Genomic DNA, 23,637 nt, shown 5'->3' with positions numbered 1-23,637 from the left:
AGCACACATGGGCAGCCTCAGCACAGAGCGCAAGACCTCCAGGACTGCCATTCCTCAGCCTTGCCCCAACACCAAGCCACTTATTTGTGGAGGATCTCTGGGAAAATACCTCCTCCTGGTTTTGCAAAGGTTGGGAAACCAAGGCATGGGCAAGTGGCAGAAGTTGCATTTGGTCCCAAACAAGCAGCAGTAGCCCAGAGGTCCTGCACCCCAGCATGGACCAGCACAAGTGTGTCCTCCAACACATCCCCTGACCTTTGCAGCCCCCTTTGCAAAGCCCATGGAAGACACTCAGGGTTTCTGCTTGGCCATGGAAGGACAGACCAACTCTGCATCCAACACACTGCCTCCACCAGCCCCGGCATCTCCTGTGTCACATCCCACAGGGACACCAGGAATGTGCCTCTGCCCGCAGGATCATGCGCAGGCCTAGAGCTCACCTAACTGCCAGACTCAGTCGAGATGACTGACACCCCAAAAGTGACCACCATTTCCCACCTGTGGGAGGGCTGGACTCACAGAGGGAGGAATGGTCATGGTCTCATGGAAATGAGACAAAGCAGGGACTCAGAGGGACCTGCCACACCCTCCTCCAACAAAGCAGCAATACCGTGGGAGGAAAGGACCAAGCACAGCAGGCAGTGCCCATGCCACCACCACACCTCCACCCACAGCTGAGATCCAGCCACCCCCAGCGCTCAGCTGGGGTATCTTCACAAAAACCTTGTTTGGAGAAGGAAACGAGGCCAGAAGGGGCAGGAAGAGGCAAGACGAGCTGACTCCACGCCCTCGCCTGGAGCCATGATGGCTTCCCACAGCCAAGACATCAGCTCCGGTTTGACATCCGTCTTCACGCACCTCCCAGAAACCATCCCCCAAACAACAGCTCTGTCTTGCCTGGTCATGCGGGAGCAGTCACTCGGGATTAGTAACGTGGAGGACTGGTGTTATTTCCCATATTGTACCTCCTTCCCCCAGCTCTGCCCTTCCTCCTCCTGGCGCTGCTCCAGCAAGCTTGCTGCACAGGAGCTGCGGACCATCATCATGGATGGAGAGGGGCTACGCAGGATCACACGATGGAAAAACCAAGGCACGTGCCACCTAGCAGGGCTCCATCAGCCATGAAATCCAGTAGGTGAGCATGCATCCAGTTTCAGTACAACATGAAAACCTGTTCACTAGCAGATGAGCCCACACCGTTAGGCATAATGTTGATTAAATCACAAATCAAACCCACCAGGAGACGACTTACACCGTGATCTTGAGGATCCCAATTCAGGGACTGTTCCACGACATCTGCACCAGGCTTTATACCACAGTCATTCCTGGCATTCCCAAGGGAGGTACTACCTGTCCTCAGCTGCACTTGGGCTTGGCCATATCTCTGGGAGAGCTCCTGCCAGCATCGAGAGGCAATTCCATCCTGGAATGTCCTGCTGAAGAGGAACCAACTCACAGGCAACCATGCCAAAACCTCTACTAGTGGCTTCTCTGATGCCTTTCCACCACAAATGCAATCCAATCACAGCCTGATACCAAAGAGACCACCAAGTAGCCCTACAAGAGGATAGCTAAGCCATTCAAGCATTGCAAGCTTCAACTACAAGGCAGAAAAACCCCAACCGAAGGACCTCAACCACCTCCTCCCATTAAAACCTGAAGTGGGAACCCAAAATATTTTGAGCCTCCCCAGCACAGTGCCAGTCAAGCATCCTTGGTGTCTTCTGGAGCTCCCAGCATCCCTTGGAAGGATCCATCACTTATCACATCAGCACCTGCCAGAAAGTCATTCCCCCCTCCCCGTGACTGCCCGCTTCTCCAGCAGCCCTTCTCCAGAACCGAGCTGCAAAGGCTCAGACCTGGACAAGGTATTTCATAACTGCTTCTCCTGGCTTTCTCAATGCTTAATCATTTTTGCAGTCGTCTGCAAATGAGTCTAAGCCTTTGCTATGAGGAAGCAGAGGTATCTCCACCTCCCTTCCTGGTAATTCTGCTAGGGTAGGGAAAAATAAAAGTGCATGTGACTTGGTCATTAATAAGACATCCCAAATACAAAAACAAGCTAATTAAAACCAGGCATGACCTATTCATAAAACAAGTCCTTTCAACTGTAAAAGGAGAGGAGAAGCCTTTGAAGTCAGGCCTCATAATCCAGCAAGATCCCTGCCTCCACCGGTGACCTCACTTGGAAACTCGTTCTTACCCAACATCATTAATGCCTTCCCAATGAAAGCTGGCTTTAGAGACAGCTTGGATTTAACAACTGGTGAATCTAAAGCCTCAGTAGAACAAGTTACCCAGAGTACAGAGGAGTCTTCAGGGGCTGTTCGCCAAAGCTAGGACAGCTGTGCAACTCTCCACGAGTTCCTGGACGGGGTGAACGCCATCTCTCAGCAGGACTTTGGGCTGCCCTGCTGCACCCTGCCATGAAACATGGAGGGCTGGGGTCCACCAAAGGGTAAATTCCAGGCAAGGAAGGAGACTGCCATCCCCCCTGCCCCAAAGGAAGAGCCAAGGGAGCAGCAGTGACACCGTGTCTCAGCTCAGGAGAACACGGAGCACAGATCCACGCATAAACCCAGCGTCTGCAGGGAGAGGAGGCAGGAAAATCCCAGCTAGTCCTGGGCTTTGAGGCCGCCCCCAGTGAGGACCAAAGGAAACCCCCATCGGGCAGCAGCGCTGCCTAATTGCCCTGAGTTTCATACCCTCCTCCCACACTCCCGGCTGCGGACACCACCAAGGACGGGACATCGGGCCAGTTTGGCAATGCCCCGCATGTCCGCAGACATTCATCCCAACCCACTGCTGGAAACAACCATTGTCTGTGAGATTTACCATGAATGGAGCCAGATGCCAAGATAATCCCCTTATTAGGCTGATTCCTCTTCTATTGCATCCTGCATGACTCAGAGATCAGAGAAGACTCAGCAGACCAAAGAAACTATAGCCCTGGCTGAGAAAAGGCACAGGAAGAGGCATTTGGGAGTGACCACCAAGCTCCAAACACAAGGCTGTGCAGAGAAGGGCCAGGAGAACCGCAGAGGTTCCCATCGCAGAGGTCATCTACAGGCTCATCTGGTGTTAGGCAAGGTCTCCCAAGCTAAGAATGAACTTGTAGGACATCCATCCCTTCTAAGCAAAGACATGGAGAGACTGGAAACCAAAAGGATCAAGCACATCCCCGTGGCATGGTAGGGCACTGTTTTGAAAGAGAAGAGAGGACATCTGTGATAGTCTGGAAAGAGACCCAAAGACAACCAGCCCTCAGACTACTGGTGATTTCTTTCTTCAAATTCAGACCAGCAAGACCAAACTACCCCACCAAAAATCCTACCCCACCTTCCAACCTTCCCTTTTAAACACCAGCAGGAACTCGCACAGATCCCAAGGACCAGCACCACAGACACGGATGCTCCAGCATCTCCCTCGAGCTCCTCCCCAGGTCTTCATCAGGAGCAGGAGAGATATCTCCTGAGCAGCACACAGGAGTGTGACAACAGTTCACTGGACATTAGCACAATCAGGGGACAATCAAAGTGTCACTGACCAAACTTGCAAACTGAACTGGTGCTCCAGGAGCCACCAGGCTGATTTCAGGAGAAATGCTATAGGATTTTCAAAACCATAGATGTTAGGAGTATAAATATCAGTTTTATGGGAAGAATGCCCTCCGGAACGACAGGACATGGTTTTGCAGGGGGGAAATGCAGGTGGCAGCTGCACTGACGGAGTCACCAGCATCACCCTCTGCCACTCTGAAAGCCCTGCAACAGCAGGAACATGGGAAGATCTGTCATCTCCTGCAACCTGCCTTTGAAGCCCAAAGCATAATGCCTTGCCCAAGGTCACAGAGCACCTCACGGGAAGGAGATGGGGTCTCCTGAAGCCGGGGACATCACGTCACGCAGCACTGGGGTCTGTCTGAGGCAGGGACAGCCTCTCCCTTTGCATTAAGCACTGATGGATGTACGCAGCGAGAGCTGTTTGCAGGCTGCTCCATCCTCCACTTCCCATGGAGGGAGACCCAGAGGATCCCCCCGACAGCTCAGCCCGGAGCTGTGAAGCTGCCAGGGAGGAGGCAGAAACTCCGCACAGGGAGCGATGATGTCTCCAGCCAAGCTGGTGTTTGCCAAGCACGGAGCTGTTGTGTGCAGGGGCAGGCACTGAGCGCCTCGCCGCGGGGAAACGCTCCGGCATCGTCCCTCCTCCTGTGCAAACAGCCACTCCTTGCAGCCAGCCACAGGCAAAAGCACATTTCTTTTAGCCAGCAAAATGCAGAAGCCTCAGCAGACCCCGGGTCAGATCCACCCGCTCCATCGGAGCCGTGCAGGATTGCTCCCTCCGGTGTGTTTTCTGCTCCAGATCATTTCTGAGCCGTTTGCTCTTGATCTGTGTCTTGCTGTCTCCAGCCCCCAGGGCTGTCTGTGCCCGGCTCTCTCCTGCTTGCCTGGTGTCACAGGCTCTTTAGATGTTTTACCTCAGATAAACTCTTCCCACAGTTACAAAGCGGACAGCAGGAGCAGGGGCTGCACACAGGGAGCTCTGAGTGAGGCCAAAATGGGACTAAAACATCCCTGTGGAAAAGTCCCTGAAAAAATCAGGCACTTTCTGTACAGGCTTGGGCATCTTATAGGTACAGCAGGGCTTCTTTTCCTCAGCAAACCCATGTTCCCTACAGCAATGAATGAATTCCCAGTTCAGGTCCCAGCTCTGCCGGGTCCCTCAGGGAGTGCTGGAAAGCATCGCTGCTGGAGCATGGAGGAAAAACCCAGACGATGCAACCCAGCCTCCACGCACATTTCATCCTCAACCTCTGCTACAAGCCAAGTGCACCATGAATTTGGGATTCCCAACACCCAGCCACGCATCCGTCGGGGCCACCCAGACATGAACATCGCTGCCGGATCTACCTACAAATGCACAGGGTGTTGCAGATGGCATCTTCCCATGAATTCCCACCGCCTGTCCTACTCCCTCCTGGAGCATCCTGCAGCAGCTGCTCTCCCCTCTCTTAGCTACATGAGTTTTGAACCCCAAAATAACCTTTCACTTGCTGGAAATCAGTCATGGAGCTGTCATGGAGTCAAGCAGAAGCTACTCACAGAGATTTTGGTGAAGATGGAGAGGAGGAGTGACAGGCCGGAGAGGTACATCCGTATCCTCTCCCCTCCAAACCTTCTCTGGAGATACTCAGGCATCGTGACAATCTGTCGGAGCAAAAGAGAGTGATCACTGCCCTGTCCAGGCCCCCTCCTGTGGGAACAGTCCCAGGGAAGGCAAGAGGAGAGCTGTATTCCCAGAGCAGGGCTCGGGATTCTCAAAGGACAGCGGTGACAGCTCTCTGAGGAACAGAGGACCTGGCCAGGGCAGCTCTACGTACCCCAGATGAGATGTAGACGGGCACAAACACCCAGGCCAGCGCCAGAAGAGCGTAAGTCGCCTGTTGGGAAGGAGGAACATGCCACAGACGGAAAAAACACTGATCCTGCTGCAGCTCAACGTCTATTGCAATGCTGGACCTCATCCACCACTCCTGACCTGGCCCTGGCCCACCTTCAACTGCACATTTACATCCCCAGATGGCTTCAGATGGCACACATGGCTACATGAGGTCATGGTGGAGACCCCCCAGCACCCCCACCAGCAGGAGCCCACTCCCCTTCAGCCCCTGACCAGACATTTCCCACTAACTCCTTGAGCACATAGCAAGCCAAACACTGTATTTTTGCTGCAGAACCCAAGGACTTTGGAAGCAATGGGTGGGGGAGCAGGGAATGGGTGACCTATTCAGCTGTATGAGGAAGCTCTGCACTGAAATGCCCTTTTCCCTGAGCACATGGACCTGAGTCGTCTCCAAACTCACTGTACATGAACTAGATGTGAGCTGGAGAAGCCAATTTAGCAGGGTTGCGTTAATTACCCCCTGCACAACTCCTCCCAAGCCTTTCAAGACATGGCGTGGAGCTGCTGTGAAACAGGCCATCTGCTGCGATGCGGCTCGAGAAACTCATTTTTCTTAATAACGCGATGCTTTTCTTACGTTCCACTCGAAGCCGGTGACAGCGATTCCCCCGGCAGCGCCGGTCCCGGCCAGCCCGATGAAAAGCCCTGAGCCTTCGCTGCTGGCGAAGAGAGAGGCACCAATCTGCGGAGGAGCAGAGGAGGTGCTGAGGGTGCCCAGCCACCAGCTCCCTGCAGCTTGGCATGACAGTCACGCCAGCTGGACCAGCTTTGGTGCTTCCACAGCTCCCAAGGGATAACTCAGTGAGAGGAGGCAGCAAAAATAACATCTGAACAGGAGCAACAGAGCGCAGACCTCCCCAGCACTTATAAAAGCAAAGTGTGGCCAAAGATAGACCATGTGGGATGAGGGACAGGGACATATTTTGCAAGAAAAACCCTTAACAGACTCCAATCGTGAGCCCCAGCAACCAGAATTCCCACGCATTGAGCTCATCTGGGCATCCCCCCAGTGGGTTTTGGATGGACTTTCTTGTCTTCAGGAAGATGAGAAGGAGCCACACGTTGCTGCATTTGTCATGGTGCATACATCTCGCCCAGAGGTGGCCCTGTGTCCATGGGAAGGACCTACAACCAGTTTTTCAAGATCATACTGAAATTAAGAGGAGAGGAAAAAGAAAGATGGGACCCCCGTGTCTTGTTGGAGCCACCAGGAGCACACAGGGCTGGTGGAGATAAATGTTTGACTCCAAGAAGCCCTCTCCGAGTTCAGAGCAGCCTATGAGGAGACCCAACAAGCCGGGTGGGCTCCAGCATCCTTCATGCAATGAGAACAGAAACGGACACAAGGACACAAATCCTGACAGAAAGAGGTGTGCAGGGTCAGGGGAAAGTGTGGGCAGGTGGTGGCGAAAGCAGGGGCACAGAAGAGGGAATTCGGTGGGAGGGACAGTGGTGCTGGACATCCCTGCTGCCCAGGGTGTCACACGAGGGACAGAAGTCTCTACTTACTGGCCACCATGCCATGTCTCTGCCAGCAAGGAAATAGCCGCTGACGGTGTTCCTGTTCACCCTGCACGAAGACTGGGAGGAGAAAAGATCAGCACAGAGCACCCTTTCCCCACAAACCCAGACAAGACACCAAGAACCAAGTCTCCCAGACAAGAAGCCAAGAGACGGGAGACTCTGGATAATTAATGGGAACTCTGCAGCTCGAGCTTAATTACACGAAACGGTGGCTGCACCCCGAGTACCTGGAGCCATGAATAGCAAAGGAGGCACCCCAAGAGGGGGAAGCACGGAGGGTGCAGCCGTCCCGAGCAGACAGGTTGGCTAATAAGGCCCAGCTTTGGCTACGATTTTTCTGGAAGGCAGATGAAATGGGCTTTGTTTGAAACCACGGGTGGCCGAGGGCTTCTGCTGTTTAAGCAGGACATTTGTCTCAACACCCTTTAATAGACAAGCGACGGAGCTGCTTACACCCAGCAGAGCGGGGGCCAAGGGGAGAGGTTTGTGCCCTGGTGAATTCCCCCTCCTTCTCGGGCTGTGGGTGTCTTTCCGCGGGGTGGGAGTGAGCCAGGGGTGGGGGGGGAGAGGGTTTGTACAACAGAGCAAATGCAGCACAACACAAAAAAAAAAGAATGCGAACTACAAGAAGAAAATAATAGAGGCTTTCAAAGTATTCCACGCAGAAAAGGCAGCCCTGGAAAAAAAAAAAAAAAAAAAAAAAGAAAAAGGACTATTCAAACAGGAAAGCAGAAAGGGAACAAGAGAGAAGACTCTTACCCATATTCCCACTGCAACGTTTAAGGAAAAATAAACCACTACAACAACAAGGTCAGCGACGCTGAACTGCTGTGCAGGGGAGAAGTCTCCCACAGTGGAGTTGCCCTCCATCATTCCTCTGCCTCCTTCTTCATCCTCAGCCAAAGCCTCAAACAGACCATCCCTGAATCAGTAACTCGTTAGCGCCTTGAGGGCATTGATAATTAAACAAGCCCGCTGTAGGAGCTTGGCTTCCAAAGGCCTTTGGGTGGGAGCCTGGCTGTCCCCAGCCTCCCAGTTTCCCCACTGCCCTCCCTGCTGGCACCCGAGGGACACAGGGATCCAGGACAGCACTTTGATTTCCATGTCACAAAGGAGCAGCTGCTTAATCCCCATTTCCTCGGGGTTTCCTGCTTCTTCTGCATTGATCTGGAAGAAGCCACAGGCTCCAGTCCCAGCTGCTCCCGCAATTAATGCATTTCTGCTGCACAGACTCTCCAGGCGCAGGATCCCAGCAGCCTCTTGTGGAGGCGCCTCAAATCTAGATATTTCTGGACAAGAAACTGCCATGGCTTTCATCTTCCAGAAGCTGGAAACCAAAGCCCAGTATTTTTCTTGCAGATCCTACAAAGAATTTGCATGATCTCCTGCTTGGTTAATTACTGCAGAAATTGCTGAATAAAGCAAGGTTTTTGAAGTGTTCTTTACATTTGAAAGGATCTCAGAGAAATACCTCCAAGAATAGTTGGCATTTCTGGTGATCTGATATTTTTGCTTCTGGGAAAAGCACGTAGAGATCAGGCAGCTCCGCTGTAAAGAAAGGGGCATGAAAATTGTCTGAGTGAAGTTGCACGTTCTTTGCTCCCTTTCAACCCCTACTATGAAAAGCCAAAGCACCAGAATCCAGGTTTACGACCACGACTACTCCCACATTCTCAAGTCCTAATCAATACAGTAATTGCACCGCACAAAATTAAGCAAAGCTGGGAGTTTCTACACGCTAAAGCAATGATCAAGCACAGGAGTTATGTGAACGTCCAAGGTGGACCCTCAACACACCAGCGAGGGCCACCCAGCAGAAACGCTCACAGAAGAGATGAAGTTATTCCTCCAGAGGCCAACAGGAAACAAGCAGCAGGAAACAGCTGTTGAATTTAATGGGTTTGGGTGTTTAGTAATCACACCTTTGCTGCACTGCTTGGCCGGCTGGTTTTCGCGTGGCCGCACGCTTTCCAGCCGGCTATCGCAAAGTCTCACTAATAAAATAAATACACCGCAACTAATATGCCCATCACTGAGACAGGTCAGCGTTGTCCTCCTCTCTCTGAACTGGCCGCTGACGCAGGTAGGAGCAGGTCTGCACACCTGGGAGAAGAACCCGAGTTCTCCCTCACCACTCCGCTGGAATTTAACCTGCATTAACACATTCCAAGTACGTACAAGTGTTAATATGTCAGCTTGGTGTATCTATTAACAGCGCTGAACTGTTCAATAACCTGCTGTCATTAAAGTACAACCAGGTACAGCCTTGCCTTTTGTCATTTCATAGAGCGAGATGTATCTCTCTGGACAGGACTGCAAAAATCAAACTGAGTAGTCTTATGAAAAATAAGCTCAGAGAATGAAGGAGAGCATTGTTTGAACAGAAACGTGTAGTTGCTTAAACAAAATCACCATCTCACTTGCTGAATGTACCAACAAGATCAAGTACTGCAGGTATTTTAGCAATATTTGGGTCTTCCAGCCACAATCCAGTTGTGCCCAGTGCTGTGCCAACACAGACAAGGGAAGGAAAAAGCAATCTGGTTTTATCCTTAAAAGCAAATCATAGAATGGTTGGGTTGGAAGGGAACTTAAAGATCATCTCTTTCCAACCCCCTGCCCTGGGCAGGGACACCTCCACCAGACCAGGTTGCTCAAAACCCCATCCAGCCTGGCCTTGAACACCTCCAGGGATGGGGCATCTACAGCTTCTCTGGGCTGTCACTAGACACATTCCAGTGTCTCACCACCCTCAGAGGAAAGAATTTCTTCCTAGTATCTAATCTAAATCTCTCCTCTTTCAGTTTATAACCATTACCCCTCGTTATATTCCCAACTTCTCCCAAGTCCCTGCTGTTCCCTGACATCCAGCCACAGATTTAGCTCCCTCCCACATTCCCCGAAGCAAAGCGGCGCACTGGAAGCGTGCCCTAACTGCCGAATTACAACCCGTTTGAAAATCTTTGTGACAGCACCTGCAAGCGGATGGTGAAAGGTTTGATTTTGCATTTTTACAAGGCTGAAAAACAACAGGTATCAAAAAAGATGGGCTGAAAAACAAGTATCAGCACTGGGGAAAAGCAGCCTCTCCTCTTCAGCTGCAGGTGCTTCACTGTAACAACAAGCAAAACATATTACTCTCCTCACTGCCAAGAAGCCCGAATCTTGTTCATATTCCAAAGCAACACATTAGCATAAAAGAATCATTTCACCTCTTGATTTCTTTCAGTAACATCATACCTGCAAATCATTTTTAAAGGGACACACTTTAGAAGACAAGCGACTGGTACATGAACATTTTTAGAAAGCTCACACAAAACAAAGTCTTTATTTTTTGTCGCAGAAAATAAATACAGGTGCATATTTCATATGCTTTTCTATAAAAGCACTCCTACAAAATCACTTAACTGCATACAACAGTACAACCTTTTTGGCTTTTAAAATGCAAATATTATACAGTCAACTTCATTTTATTGTCTTTTAAAGCACTTGTAGCAAGCAGCTTTGGAAAAGGAATGCTCAATTTAGAAGCCAAATTCTTGCCTCAAGTGTTTTGTGGGGTTTTTTTTCCATCACGTATATAGTGCAACTAACCTAAAAGCAACTAGAACAGTTTTTTTGTAAAATGTTTATTCCCCACCCACCCCACCCTCCCAAAAAAAATCCCTGCAAAGAAAAAAACCAGCTCTTAAAAACTGTTCTACCTTAAACCAAGAGAAAACAAAAAGTGGCTCAATAGAAATATTAAGGTAAGCACGATGCTTCACAGCTCCTTATCTGTTTACTTCCAGTTTGGCCCGAGTGCTTCTTTAGAATAAAAAGCATTAATCATCCAGTCCTATATTTCTGAAAAGGTACGACATGGACTCCCCGTTATGGATCCTGCGAATGGCTTCCGAGAGGATCATGCTGATATCCACGGTCTTGATTTTAGGGCACTGGAGTTTCTGTATTTCGTGTGGAATTGTGTTTGTAACAACCACCTACAGAAAGAAAAAATTATCAGGAAGATGTAGCTCTATTATGTACCTCCCGTATTAGAACCGTAACAGGTAACGTCCACCCACCAGATCCTATGAAGCGACTTTTGCTGATAAAAGAACAAGATTTTACATCACTGTCAGGGTCAAAACCTTAGGAAGGGCCATGGATTGCTACAGGATTGCACGTATCCATGGATACTGATGGCACCATCCTTCCTCCCTTTCATTCTGCCACAAAGGTCAAAGGAAGGGATGAAAATATCCCCCACGCCGAATGGAAACGTCTGCTGATACCAGCAGTCCATCATCTCACTAATTCCCTAATTTCCCATAGTTTATGGACATGTAGATGCTACTAATCCAGCAGACAACTCCATGGTAAGAAAGTCTGAACCCAGAAAGCTCCCAGCTAAATTCTTAATGCTGGTATATTTTAATAATCAAGTCAGGAGAAAATTCCTTGCTTAAAAATCCTCAACTCATTTGATCGGAAATTCAGAACCCCTGCTTACTTCATCGATCGCAGATTCCTCTATCAGCCTGGGAGCATCTGACGATAACAGGCCATGTGTGGCCATCACAAAGATCTTGTAAGCCCCCCTCTCCTTGAGGGTCTCAGCTGCAGCAAGAAAGCTGTCAACGTCATCTATAATGTCATCCTGTCAAAGTAAGATCGAGTCAGTGGAGATTCACCGTGTCCTCAGACAGATCAACAAGGCACACCCAGATTGACATTGCATCTTCTTCAAGTACAACAGTTTACAGCCAACACAAAACGGATATTTTTATTAATGCTCCTCTGCCCTCTAACCTGGCCAAACAAAACTCAAATGGAAAAAGCTTTCTCAGATCTGATTTCCGGGTCCAAACCAAGCTGAAAGAGCCTGAGGTAGCAGCCTCCAACTCCTGTAACGCCTCACCTTCAGAGGGAAGGGCTTAAACAGAATTTTATCTGGCTTATTCATGGGAACAAGGTGCCAATGCTGCTTTTCAGCATGGATCACTTCATAGCTCACACAGTCAGCTTCAGTAAGTGTGCAGAACATGCCTCATGATATAAAAAGTGCAGTACCGAAAGCCTACCACCACCCAAAGGTTAGCTGCTGATACAGCAGAAAACCTACTTGATTTCTGCAACTTTAATATATTTGATGTAATTTATCAAAAGCTATGGCATCTTACTTACCACGATGATAGCTATTCTTCCTCCTACATCTCCAACAACTGTGATGGGTGGTTTTTCCTTGGGAATCAGCACTGATTAATGGCAAATTTTTGTAGAGGGGTAGAAAGGAGAAAGAAAAAGTTTATACAATTTACTTCAAATGTGGAGAAGTCTGCTTTTGCAGCCACCACTGTTATAGAGACAAGTGAAGCAACAACCATTTCAACCGTGACAGCATTACTGAGAAAACAGCAGTATTTTAATATATAAATGATTTTTTTAAGCTTAGCCAAAGTATTAACTACATTCATTTACACCCAAATTCTTAACCAATTCGATTAATTCTTTATTTTCGTACAGAGAACAGAGTGACTTGCAGACACAACCAGTTCAGTCACCCTACTGAGATCCAAGGTAGGTTTATGCAATGAAGTTTTGTTGGTGCAGCACGCTCAAACCCAGTATCAGCTCAGCTTGTTAGCTCTGTCCCCCAGAAAAATTCCAACAGAAAAAGTAAATGGCAAAAAAGTGGGGCTTCTCTGCCAGGGGCTCTTCTGACTACCTGTAATGACACAGCCCTTCCTCCACAGGGGATAGAGCTCATGTACAACATGGCACTAAAAACATGGACAAAGGGCATCAGAAAGGAATCTTTCTCTTCCTCTACTGTTCTTACAGGAACCACTCCTTTTTGATGGTCCGTCACTGCCAGCCCTCAGATCCACAAAAAAATGACAGGTTAACACTTCACACACAAACTTACTTACTGGGTATCTCCAAACTGGGATGAATAGCAGCTACGTTTTTGGCTGTAGGTGGTGAGTGTCGACCATCCACCATGTCAGACTCAGCATCTTGAGCTTCTCCATGAATCACAGCAATTCCCAACCGTAAGCGCTCAGCAAATGACTGTGCTCTGTAGGGAAAGGGTTAAAAAAACAGAAATACATTAAATTTAAAATAATTCAAATATAGATTAGCATTGTATATTTCCATTTTATTTCTAATGTTTCAGAGGAAAAATGGAGCGAACCTAAAATTTTAGGAGAACACATGGAAGAAAACAAAGAACCACTTTGTCCTTCAGCACCTTTTCACCAGGCTTGTGTCAGAATAACCTTGAAAGTACCCATTCTGGCCTCAAAGCAACAGGATAAATGCTGCAAGTCACATAATTCTGATAACTCCCTTCTGTTTTGCCCAACAGTCAAAAAAAACCCCATTTCTTAGCCTTCGGCATTTTTGAGATCTCATGCTTTAAGCAGGTCTCATCTAACAGCAAACAAGAACAGCCTAGATGTCTGGAGTGTCTACATTTAATAGGAAAAAAAATATTCACATGAATACAGAAATCAAGTGTTCATCTATTTATTTTTAGCAAGATGTGTTCTATATAAGACAATATCCCTGACCTTCTGACCTTAGATATTCTACAGAAAAGAGAATCCAGACAAGCATTTTGCCTGACAAACCACACTTCAAAGTTAAACAGCCTGGATTTTTAGAAGCTTACAAAAAGTTCCTTCACCATAGAAACGTAAAGTGAGCTGGGGGAGTGGGGAAAGCAGAGAGTCAGGATAATGGGAATTTCACAGACAGTGCTTGTATCCCAGGTACCGGAAGCAGCAAGTAAAAATTAGCAGATTGATCCTAGCTTACCTTGCGCACCCAAGAGTTCGGTATCTAGCCTAAGCCAGTCATCTAGTCTCCTGGTCAAACTGAGCCTGGCAGATCCAGAGTGGATCACTTTGTTCTAACATTAGCATCTGAGACCTGTGGCCTGAATCACCTCCTTTACACTCAAGCCTTGTTTCACTATCCAAACAACTCAAAGTCCAGAGAATACTTTTCCCATCGTGATGCTCAGTTAATTAAAAATGAAGAATCTTCTGCTCTGTGGTTATCATAGTTAGGATATTTTTTTCAAGTAGTTAACTACAGATAAATTATGATTCCAAACATTTAAGAGTTATGACTTACAAGCCATAATTCTATCAATGAAACAATAATAATTACTTTAAAATGCAATATTAAACTGAATGAAGTTCAAAGTAACAGTAAAATGATTCATTCATTTTCCAGTGAGCTCAGAAACCACAGAAACATTCTGAACTTCGTCAAGCAAAGGTTCTCTTCCACAAGTAGACATTCATCTGAGAAGTGTTCTTGATTAGGCTGAAGCATTCGATCACCCTTTGCCAAATACAGTGCACCTCCTCAAATACTGCTCTTAAATGCTCACATGTATGTGTGAAGAAGCTAAATAATATGGCTCTGGGATCCTCTCCTACACAAATTGCTTACATGGACAACTTATCTGCCTGATCAGTTCAAGGTACGTATGACTATTTGCTGGCATGTACAATTACTTGACGAGCATGAAAGTGCTCCAACAAACGTCTGCCTGCTCCCAAGAGGCAATACTGACACCACGTAAAAGAAACAGAGACAAGCAAATGTAAGGTAACTGGCCAAGACAAAAGAAATCACATAAAAAGTACTGCAGAAAACAAAGATAACAAAAGTTGTTTCCCTCACTATACTTGTACAAATGAAAGCATTTCTGATTTGCTATATAAAATAACAGAAACCTTTCTTACAAAGCACATCACGATTCCTTGGCATGAAAGTCTAGATAACTTTTCAACAAATTATTAGTTTGTCACCACAGCAAATACAGTATCTCTTAAACCATCCACCAACTCTTCCACCACCTGCTAAGAGCAGTGTAATTCCAAAGAGTTTAGGCATAGTCAACTGAAAGGATTCATAGATTAAGAACAGTCATTCAGCCAACGAGGACTTCACAATGAAAATCTCAAACATCAAATCCTGTTTCACCATGCTAGATGGTAAGCCATCTGTATTTAGGATCTGATCAACCATGTTCTAAGTTATGACCACATTAATCAATTACTTTGGATTAACAGCGCTATACTTCCAGCCATTCTTCTCCATTTACAGAAGGAAATTTATAATGTAAATGCACACAAATATAGTATGATTAAACACTTTATCCTAAGCACTGTATTGATTTACCTCATGCTTTTGTTTATTTAGTTTTTACTCTCCTTAGATTTATTATTATAGCAATGATGAAAAACTACACATCTGACATGTAGAATTGGGAGGGATTTGAAGGTTGCACCTTCTAATTATTGGATATCTGTCCTTCACTTAATCCTAAGAACAAAATCACGATAGAGATTTCCTGCTCTAACACAAGAGAGCAGATCTTACCCACCTCTTTGCAGACGCAGGTGATTTGGCCACAATTACAGCATTCCTGTAGTCTGGTATCTGTAGTAAATAACAGATAGCAATGTCTACTTCATATCTTTAGACAAATTTACTCAGTAAGAATCAGAGAACTTTAGTTTGCCAGGATTTTAAGCATTGAACATTTTACCTAACGTAAGAAAGCACCCTCAAGAATCCATGGTACATGATCAGAGTTCACAGCTTGGTAAAAACAGGTATTTAGAAAACTCAGATTTTAACTTAAAACCGTACCTTTCATAAACACCATGTTATATGACAGATTACACAGAAGTAACTGCTTTAGAAGAACATCAGGGCTACGTGGACAAGTGTTAGAAGAAATAGGAAACCATAAAAATTAAGGTTTCCTGTTCAACTTGTCTTGTGCGTGCACATGGCAGTCTTTATTCACTTGAAAACATAGCATTTCATCTATTTCCTAGTTTTAGGGTTGTTTTTCAGAGTACAAAAAAAAAAACCAACACCATCACTCCATCGCCTCATACTGACTCTTTATATGGACCATCAAAAGGGATAAAAATTCCACATTCACTGCATTGATCCCAGAGTCATAGTCTAATATTGCTGCAAACTGTCTTCTATGCAGATCAGCACGAGAGGATGCTGCTGCAAATGCCGACAGCAGCAAAGTGATGAGGCCAAGAAGTCTGGGTTTCATTTCAAAGACTGATGGGTACATCACTCAGTCTTCACAGGCTCACTCTACTCCAGAGTTTGCTGCCCCTGCGCCATTCTCATGCTGGCTTTTCACTCCAGACTCCTCCTCTTCATTTAGCCAGTCCTCATCTCTCAAAAGTTTCTATTCCTAGCCTCCATTTTCCCTGCAAACAGTGACTCCACATCAGACACATCTTTCCTTATCCATATCTTCTCAAGCGCTCCACCATTCACACTTCAGTCCTCCTTTCCAACAGCAATCTATGCTCCCTCTAAGACCTCATCATACCCCCTTCCTTGCAAACTCACTTTCCTCCACTGTGCTGCCCTGGGACAATTTGTCTGCAGCACCTGGAGAACCTGTCTGTCCTTCTATCTGTTCCCATAACAATAGTCCACAGCCACTCTCAGCTGCAACAGCAAGAGCAGATCCAATCCTCAGAATCCCAGTGTTAAGGGACCGAAGACTCTATAAAATACCTGGAAATCGATCCATTACACAAATCTGGGGAGATGACACCCTGACATGCAGTTCATCACCTTGCTGTCAGATGTTAAATATCAGTTCCAGAACATCTTTTTTTTTCTTTTTTTCAAACACACGCAAAGTAAGCTCTTCCACAATCTTATCCTCAAACATCCAAACCACGCCAGCTGAATATTTGCAAAAGCACTCTACCTGAAATAGGCATGGGAATTCAAAAATTAAGTTCTAAATTTGGGCATGGGCCTAAACAATTGAAAAAAAGAGCTTTTCTGAGGACGTGTCAGGCAACATTAATAATCCACAATGCTACTAACTCCACCTATAATACTGGGGATTCAGCATGTTCTGTCCTTTACAAACACTTAAGTTATACAACAGGCTACAAAGACTAACATGATGGAAGGTATGGACAAGGCAGGGCCTGTCACTTGACATAATAAAGGCTTTGATCTTGTTCAGACACCATTGCTTCATTCTTCCCCTGCCAAATTATCAAATTTGTTCTCAGCTTTTTAAAAATGAAGTCAGAGAGCCAGAAATGTCAGCCAAAAGATTTTAAGACATCAACAACTCCTTGTAACAGAGAGCTACGTCATTATATGATTAACATGTACACATAGGATAGAGAGAAGACACTAAGTATTGAACATTTGCTAAGCATACACAGGAAAATCACCACGTTATTTTTATACCACGTTAATTTCACTGATTGGACTGTCTTCATCCCAGAACAGCAAGTAATTCTTTTCACACCTATGCATAAATTCCCAACAGGGAACCACTACAAGCCCTCATCCTCCTAACTTTCAGTGAAATGCTTTTTAAGTGACCTCTATTCTTATCAAGCTGGACTGTATTTCATGCTACTCGATATACGCCATCACAACTCCCATTTGAAACATTTTTCATGCTTCGGCATTCACAATGCAGGATACACAGCAAGCTGCTGCCACCACAAACTTGAGATGAATACGAAATTCTTCCCGAGCAGCACTGGATGAAACTTTGAAGAAAAGATGCTATAAATGACCTGGCTGGTAAAGGTACTTGCTAATATAGATACCATGTGATCAGATACATTCAGTCAACTCTAGTTTTAGCAAGTCATCTCATGGACAAGCAGAGGAATGAAGACATCAAAAACTGAAATTATCTTTTAATATCTCTCTACACATACTTCAGCAGAACTCCACAAATGTTCATTTCTTAAGCCACACAGCAATACCAGCAACATACAAAGGCACAACTTGTCTTGTGTCTGCATATTTGGTTTTCCACATTTTTTCTTTTTTAACTTATGAAGTGCTTACAACGTGCAATACTTCTCTCCTGGCGTACAAGATGAATGACCGTGACAAAGCCAGAGTCTGGAGTTTTGTTCTATCATCCTCTTTGACTCTATTATCAAATGATATGATAACAATAGATTCAAATGGTGACTGATTCCCCAAACAGATTTTAACACTGTCGTAACAAAATCATGTTGGTTTGGCTTTGGGTATTTTTGTTGGGTTTTTTTTTTTGTTGTTTCATTTGTTTGCCTTTTTTTTTTTTTTTTTGAGGCATTCATAGCTCTATAAAAAGTATCTTGAATTCAGAAGTAAGCGTGAGCTAAACCCTTTTCTCCCACGAGGAAGAAAGCATTTGCTTTATTCCAGATTATCATTAGTCAGAGGTATAATATGCATCTTATACCTACAATTATCATTTGCACAATTTGTATATACGAATGTACCAGTAGCACTTCTCAAAGCACTTATAAAAATAAGATGGAGAAATGGACGCCCAGAACACCAGAAGTTAAGCTCCTCAAGTCAAGACATGCTGAACAAACAGCAGGTGAAGATTTCCACACAAGAAGTCATCTGTTCTTACTTTCAGAGTATAATCGATAGGCTCTGTTTACATCTTAACTTCCAAAGTGTTTTCATAATGTGATATAAATTACACCTACACAAGCAGTCCATCCTATAAACATCAAGGAAATTGCAAACAGGAACGGAAAAGGATAACAAGAGCAAGAAAATCCTTTTTTTTTTTTTTTAAAAAAAAATACTAGTTAAGGCAATATATCTATGAAGACAGAACAGCATCAGTGCCTGGATAAGAAATGCCAGTCCATGAAAGGAAAACTTAAGCCTGTGGGGAAGAAAATAACCAACTGCCCCAATATGACCTCTCCCCCTTTAAAATTATGTTTGAAGAGCTAAGTCTTTTCAGAGGAATTTGTTTCAGAAGCCTTGAGACATGACAAAACATAATTTAAGAGAGCAACTGTAATAGCAGGCCTTCCTCACCTCTTCTTGGATGTACTGTAGTAGAAATGGAGATGCTCTCAAGTTATCAACTGGAATATTGAAGAAGCCCTGTATTTCCTTCTGATGTAAATCCATGGTAATAAGATGAGTTAGTCCTTTAAAAAAAGAAAAACAAAGAGACATACGGAGAAGCACATCAAGAAAAGTAACAGAGATCAACACACACACTCTTTAATTTGCTACTAACTTTAACTGAAGTTTGTCCAGAGCAAAATCTCTGAGCTGCATTAGAACAAGAATACTATACTTAGTGAAAGTACACAGCATATTAACTATGTCCCTCTTAAATACACCAGCATTTTCATGTTTTGAGATTTCTACAGCGTCTTTTTTAAAAGAACCTCAGAACACTCTACATAATTGACTCAGTAGTGCCACACTGAGGCAGGTAAGGTCTTTCTCCATTCGACATGACAAAATGGAAGCACTAGTAAGATAAATTGTCCTATGCCACATAGCAAGACCCTGGCACAGACAACATCAGAGTTTTGAACTCCTGAAAAATGGGCCCAAATTCTAATCATCAAAACACTTCTCTCAAAATAAGAAACCAGATCCCACTGTTCATTGTAACTGCTCATTTTTCCCAGGGACAGGAGCAAAAGCAAAGGAGCAGAAAAGAAAATGTGCTGAAGGCTGTGAAAATTGATAATCTCATTCTCCCACATCATCTCAAATGTAAAGGACAGCTACAAAGTGCATTCATTCAACAGGTAAGAAACAGGCCAGAAATGACAAAGCACAACAGTTTGAAAGTGTTGGAAAGGCAAAGAACAGTACGATGAGAGATGGATACCGTGGCCCAGCAGAGTCCAGCAGACTTCATTTTGCCAGCTCAGTAGGACACAATGTAAAATGGTTGTTAAAAGTTTGGGTTTTTTTTATGAACTCATCATTTGGAATAATTTCTAATTACATTCTCCTTTCTACATGGGTTTTAAACTCACAAAAAACTCAGCAGTTATTTTTAAACAAAGTCCCAACTAGTGCACAGACCTCTCTAAACCTGAAAGCTGACAGCAGGAGCCCCCATTGCCCTGATTATTTCATAACAGCCTGCATTCTTACCAGCTTTGCACATCATTGAAGCCAGTAATTTAGAGACAATGGAGCCTCTTTTCCTCATCTTGCACTGTTTGCTGTATGGGAAGTAGGGAATCACTCCAATAATGCTTTTGGCACAGGAGGTTTTACAAGCGTACACCATGATCAGGAGTTCCATGATCGTAGTATTCACGTCCCTGGAATGAGAAGCATCTATTTCTGTATCTCGTGCATAAAAATCCTGTATTCACCACAAAATTTATACCCATTCCAGGAGCTTCACTCCAGGGTCCAGGAAGAGACTATGGTGACCGAGCGATGTTCACTAAGAATCCAGCTGTGTGCCTCAGGATGGCAAGTGACCTGGACGCAGCACTTTAATTATTCACTAGAATTACACTTCACCATTTTTTTTTCACTTGGCTATTTGGGCAATTCAGCAGGTTTTGTTATACCACATTGCTGTAACAAAGTAGTCCATAATTTATCTCCAACACCTATTTCTACTGCGTACAAAACAAAATATGTATTTTCAACACAGACCGGCTTGTTTAAAAAAACAAAGTTTCAGACTTTACAACATATTCCTCTATTGTTCAAGCCAACAGCAGGCTAAATACTTAACAATTACCACTTCTTTTCTGCCCTAAATTAAAAGATTGAGAGGGTATCTTTTTAGGTGAGAACTGGTCATCAACCAGGAGATCTACTGAAGTCTTAGCATTTGCAAAGTTCTTTTCACATTAAAAAAAAAAATAAAATATCTGTTTTCTGAATCATGGGACACATTGCCTAGGAAATGCTCCTCCTACATTTAGAACTTTGTAATGGTGCTGGAGACTGGTAGCTGAACAGGGAAGAATTTAAAGAGAACGACATAAGCAAAAGAATGCAGAGACCCAGGGGCAAGTTTCATTGACATATTCACTGAAAATGAAAATAATTAAGGTTAGCTTATACTGAAGTCTTCTTTGTGCATATATCAAAAAAACCCCACCAAACCACCCAAAAAAACCCCACAGAGAAGCCTCTGTCTAGTTAATCTAAGCTTATTATACTGTATCATACACATAAAATGCGATGAAAAATTAAAACAGAAGCCTTCCTATGGACAGTTCATGTCAAAATGGCAGCAGTGTCTTTAAACAGTTACTCACTTTGAAACTGTTTGGATGATAAATACATCCTTTCCTCTCACAGACTCCTGAATCTGCACTCTTGTTTCTGCCAAGAAGAGAAATATGTAGTATTTGCAATAGCAAAACTTAATAGAGTCTAAGAAAAGGGTAGCCAATACATGCACATCAGAGTTAGGTAAGTTTCCAGTTTGATCAATTAAATGCTCACCTCTGTTTGGCTCTTGATAAACCTGAACCTTCCCCATCTCAACTCCTAAGCGCCTGCAGGAGCAGAAAAAAAAAGAAAAATAGAAGTCAATAAGGAAAAATGAAGGGCAAAACAAATGCAAAGCCCATACAATGCAACAGTTACTGAAAAGGCTGTATTTCACAGAAGAAAACCAAGAAAAGAAAACCCAAAACCTTAAAAACAGTAATTATAGTGGAAATTTCTTAACAAAGCATCTACAATTTCTAGAAGCTGCGCTGCAGGCTAAGCTGAACTCATTTTCAAGTCAAGCTCAGAAGAAGGAGCAATGGAAAAAAACAATGCTTGATTATTAAATTATGTAACAATTTCTAATATATATTTCTATATACATTATATATGTTGCCATATATATATCTACACATGGCAACATACACAAGCACAACGCTTAAAAGACCACTTTTAAATCACTGTTCTCCATGGAAAAAATGTCAATGTAGAGTGAATAGGAAATACTAGGGAGCTCTATTCAACGAATAATGGAAGACCAATATCTACTATGTTTATTTCACTTCAGTGAGAACCCCCAGCACTAAAAAAAAAAGAAACAACCAAGTACTCCATGCACTTAATGCCCAAGTCCCTACAATTCCTTTGCACTCTCCTTTCTCCTCCTGTCTCTGTCTAATTGCAGGTACATGAATCTCAGGAAGAAACCCAGCATGTGCAATACTCCTGGTAGTGTTACCCATCCCAATACTGCTACAGCAGCATGGTGAAAATTTCCTTAAGTCATAAAAGTTCTGCTGAAGCTACTCGTGCATGTAAAGCTAAACGAACATCCCCACCTAAAATATACACTGAACAGCAGCTTTGCCTTCTAAGAAAACTCTGCTACAAGGAGAATGAGAAAACGACGAAAACTTCTGCAATGATTATTTAACACTATCCAAACATTGTTTTTCCCCACATGTTCTCTGCAACATACTGCAGTCAATCACAACCTGCCACCAAACAATTTAAACACAAGTTATTTCCCTTGTTACTGATCTGCTGAAATATGCCGCACAATACAGTACATTAGACATGCTTGCAAACTGTGGCAGTTTTCCTACGTAACTTTCCTTAAACAGAGAAAACAGTCTTTAGGAAAGTAAGTCCCATCGTAATAACACCAAGATCCAAAGCTGCCCTGCAGGATTTTTACTTACTCGGCAATCCTCTTCGATAGTTCCATGCATGACGAATTGGAATTAGCTGAAAACAGCACCAGTCCACCCTTCGTTATATTCATGATGGCCCCAATTTCAGTTGATGGCACACAAAACATCAAACCTAAGTTGTTTTTCCGCTTCTAAAAGACTGCAAGAGATCAAAGGTCTGTTAAAGCCACAATGTTAAAAACAAAAAAGAAACAAATTTTCTCTGTTTAGAAATTAAAGAGTTTCCTGTAAGTCTGTATTTTCCAGCATCCTTAGTATTAATATCTGTTATCACCACTTTAATAGTACCATGAATATATCCTTACAAAACGTTGTGACCCACAAGTCATAGTGCTTACTGAGCTGGCTCAGCATAAGTAACAAGATGACACAAAGAAAGGGACTTGAGCCTTCCTTGCCTTCCTTCTCCTGCCCCCAAGCTTTATATACCCTCCAGCAGAATGCTGCCCTGGAGACCTCCAAAGATCCCCCTAGACAACCTCCTAACTTTAACAGGTTTTTTTCTTGGGTTTTTTTCTTGTTTGAAATGTTTTCCTCAGGCTACCACCCAGCAACAGGGATTCTCTTTTCCATCAGCTTGTCCACTTCATTTTCCAGAACCGAGCAACAGTTTATTGACTTTTTGAACATCACAAAGCCAGTCAGAGGTAAAATTGAGCTAAACAGAGCTCCTGGGTCCTCGTAAATTGCCTAGAAGAGTCTATTCTCCTAGCTGCATATCTTTTTCATCACTTTGCAATAAATTATAAACTTACAAATAAGGATGAAATGTAAGGAAGAGCTCAATAAAGCTGGCAGCTGTAAATAATGACCTCTTGCACAATGTATCCACTTGGTGAAGCAGCTGTTGGCATTCTTTGATACTAATATTTCTCCTGTGAAAACAGGAGAAAAAATCAAGAGGAAATCTATACAAGTTTTTTTTTCCCAAATAAAGGCACAAATCACTAATCCGCCAAGGATTTAATGGGATTCCATCCTGACACTTTTTATTCTTCCATGTAACATCACATTTTCATGACTACTTCTAGCATAACTTTTTGTTCAGATTAAAAGAAAAAAAAAAAAAAAAAATCACATTGACCAGCATCCACTGATAAATCAAAGTAGCATTCAACTCAAAAAGTCCTGGGCTACAGCACTTCACTTCTTCTGTATAAATAGT

General features: G+C 44.3%; 2 protein-coding genes across 6 annotated transcripts in view; both read right to left on the bottom strand.

Moving 5' to 3' along the window:
• The window catches only part of SLC5A10 (solute carrier family 5 member 10), a 40,370-nt gene extending 32,549 nt beyond the window's left edge, over window positions 1-7,821 (bottom strand). For 2 of the 3 annotated variants that reach the window (XM_074158719.1, XM_074158718.1), the window contains exons 1-5: window positions 7,747-7,803; window positions 6,973-7,044; window positions 6,041-6,145; window positions 5,381-5,440; window positions 5,103-5,207 (exon numbers count right to left, since the gene is read on the bottom strand). In XM_074158719.1, coding sequence (XP_074014820.1) covers window positions 5,103-5,207; window positions 5,381-5,440; window positions 6,041-6,145; window positions 6,973-6,987 — 285 coding nt within the window. In that variant the 5' untranslated portion in view covers window positions 6,988-7,044; window positions 7,747-7,803. Of the gene's footprint in view, window positions 1-5,102; window positions 5,208-5,380; window positions 5,441-6,040; window positions 6,146-6,972; window positions 7,045-7,746 lie in introns of all 3 variants that reach the window. The other variant, XM_074158717.1, reaches the window with a different exon arrangement.
• Window positions 7,822-10,811: 2,990 nt separating this feature from the next.
• On the bottom strand, window positions 10,812-22,579 carry PRPSAP2 (phosphoribosyl pyrophosphate synthetase associated protein 2). Of its 3 annotated transcripts, XM_074158263.1 has the most exons (10): window positions 22,461-22,579; window positions 21,271-21,323; window positions 21,081-21,147; window positions 19,948-20,120; window positions 18,859-18,974; window positions 15,380-15,435; window positions 12,903-13,051; window positions 12,157-12,227; window positions 11,483-11,629; window positions 10,812-10,970 (listed from the first exon to the last, which is right to left on the bottom strand). In XM_074158263.1, the coding sequence occupies exons 1-10, from the start codon at window positions 22,577-22,579 to the stop codon at window positions 10,812-10,814; spliced, it is 1,110 nt and encodes a 369-aa protein (XP_074014364.1). The 3 variants fall into 3 exon arrangements, with proteins under 3 accessions (XP_074014364.1, XP_074014366.1, XP_074014365.1); XM_074158265.1 differs by lacking the exon at window positions 11,483-11,629; XM_074158264.1 differs by lacking the exons at window positions 21,081-21,147; window positions 21,271-21,323.
• Window positions 22,580-23,637: the final 1,058 nt, after the last annotated feature.

Source organism: Numenius arquata, chromosome 14, assembly GCF_964106895.1.
Source record: "Numenius arquata chromosome 14, bNumArq3.hap1.1, whole genome shotgun sequence".
NCBI classification, from domain to species: domain Eukaryota; kingdom Metazoa; phylum Chordata; class Aves; order Charadriiformes; family Scolopacidae; genus Numenius; species Numenius arquata.
The sequence above is the reverse complement of the archived record's forward strand: the minus strand, read 5'-3'. Positions and strand labels throughout refer to the sequence as shown.

Coding starts and splice junctions, on each gene's coding strand:
- PRPSAP2 (XM_074158263.1), bottom strand. CDS start 22,579: ATGTTTTGTGTGCCATCAACTGAAATTGGGGCCATCATGAATATAACG. Junction 20,121..21,080: donor ATCATCCAAACAGTTTCAAA/GTGAGTAACTGT, acceptor TTCTCATTCCAG/GGACGTGAATACTACGATCA. Junction 12,228..12,902: donor TCCCAGTTTGGAGATACCCA/GTAAGTAAGTTT, acceptor GCCATTAATCAG/TGCTGATTCCCAAGGAAAAA.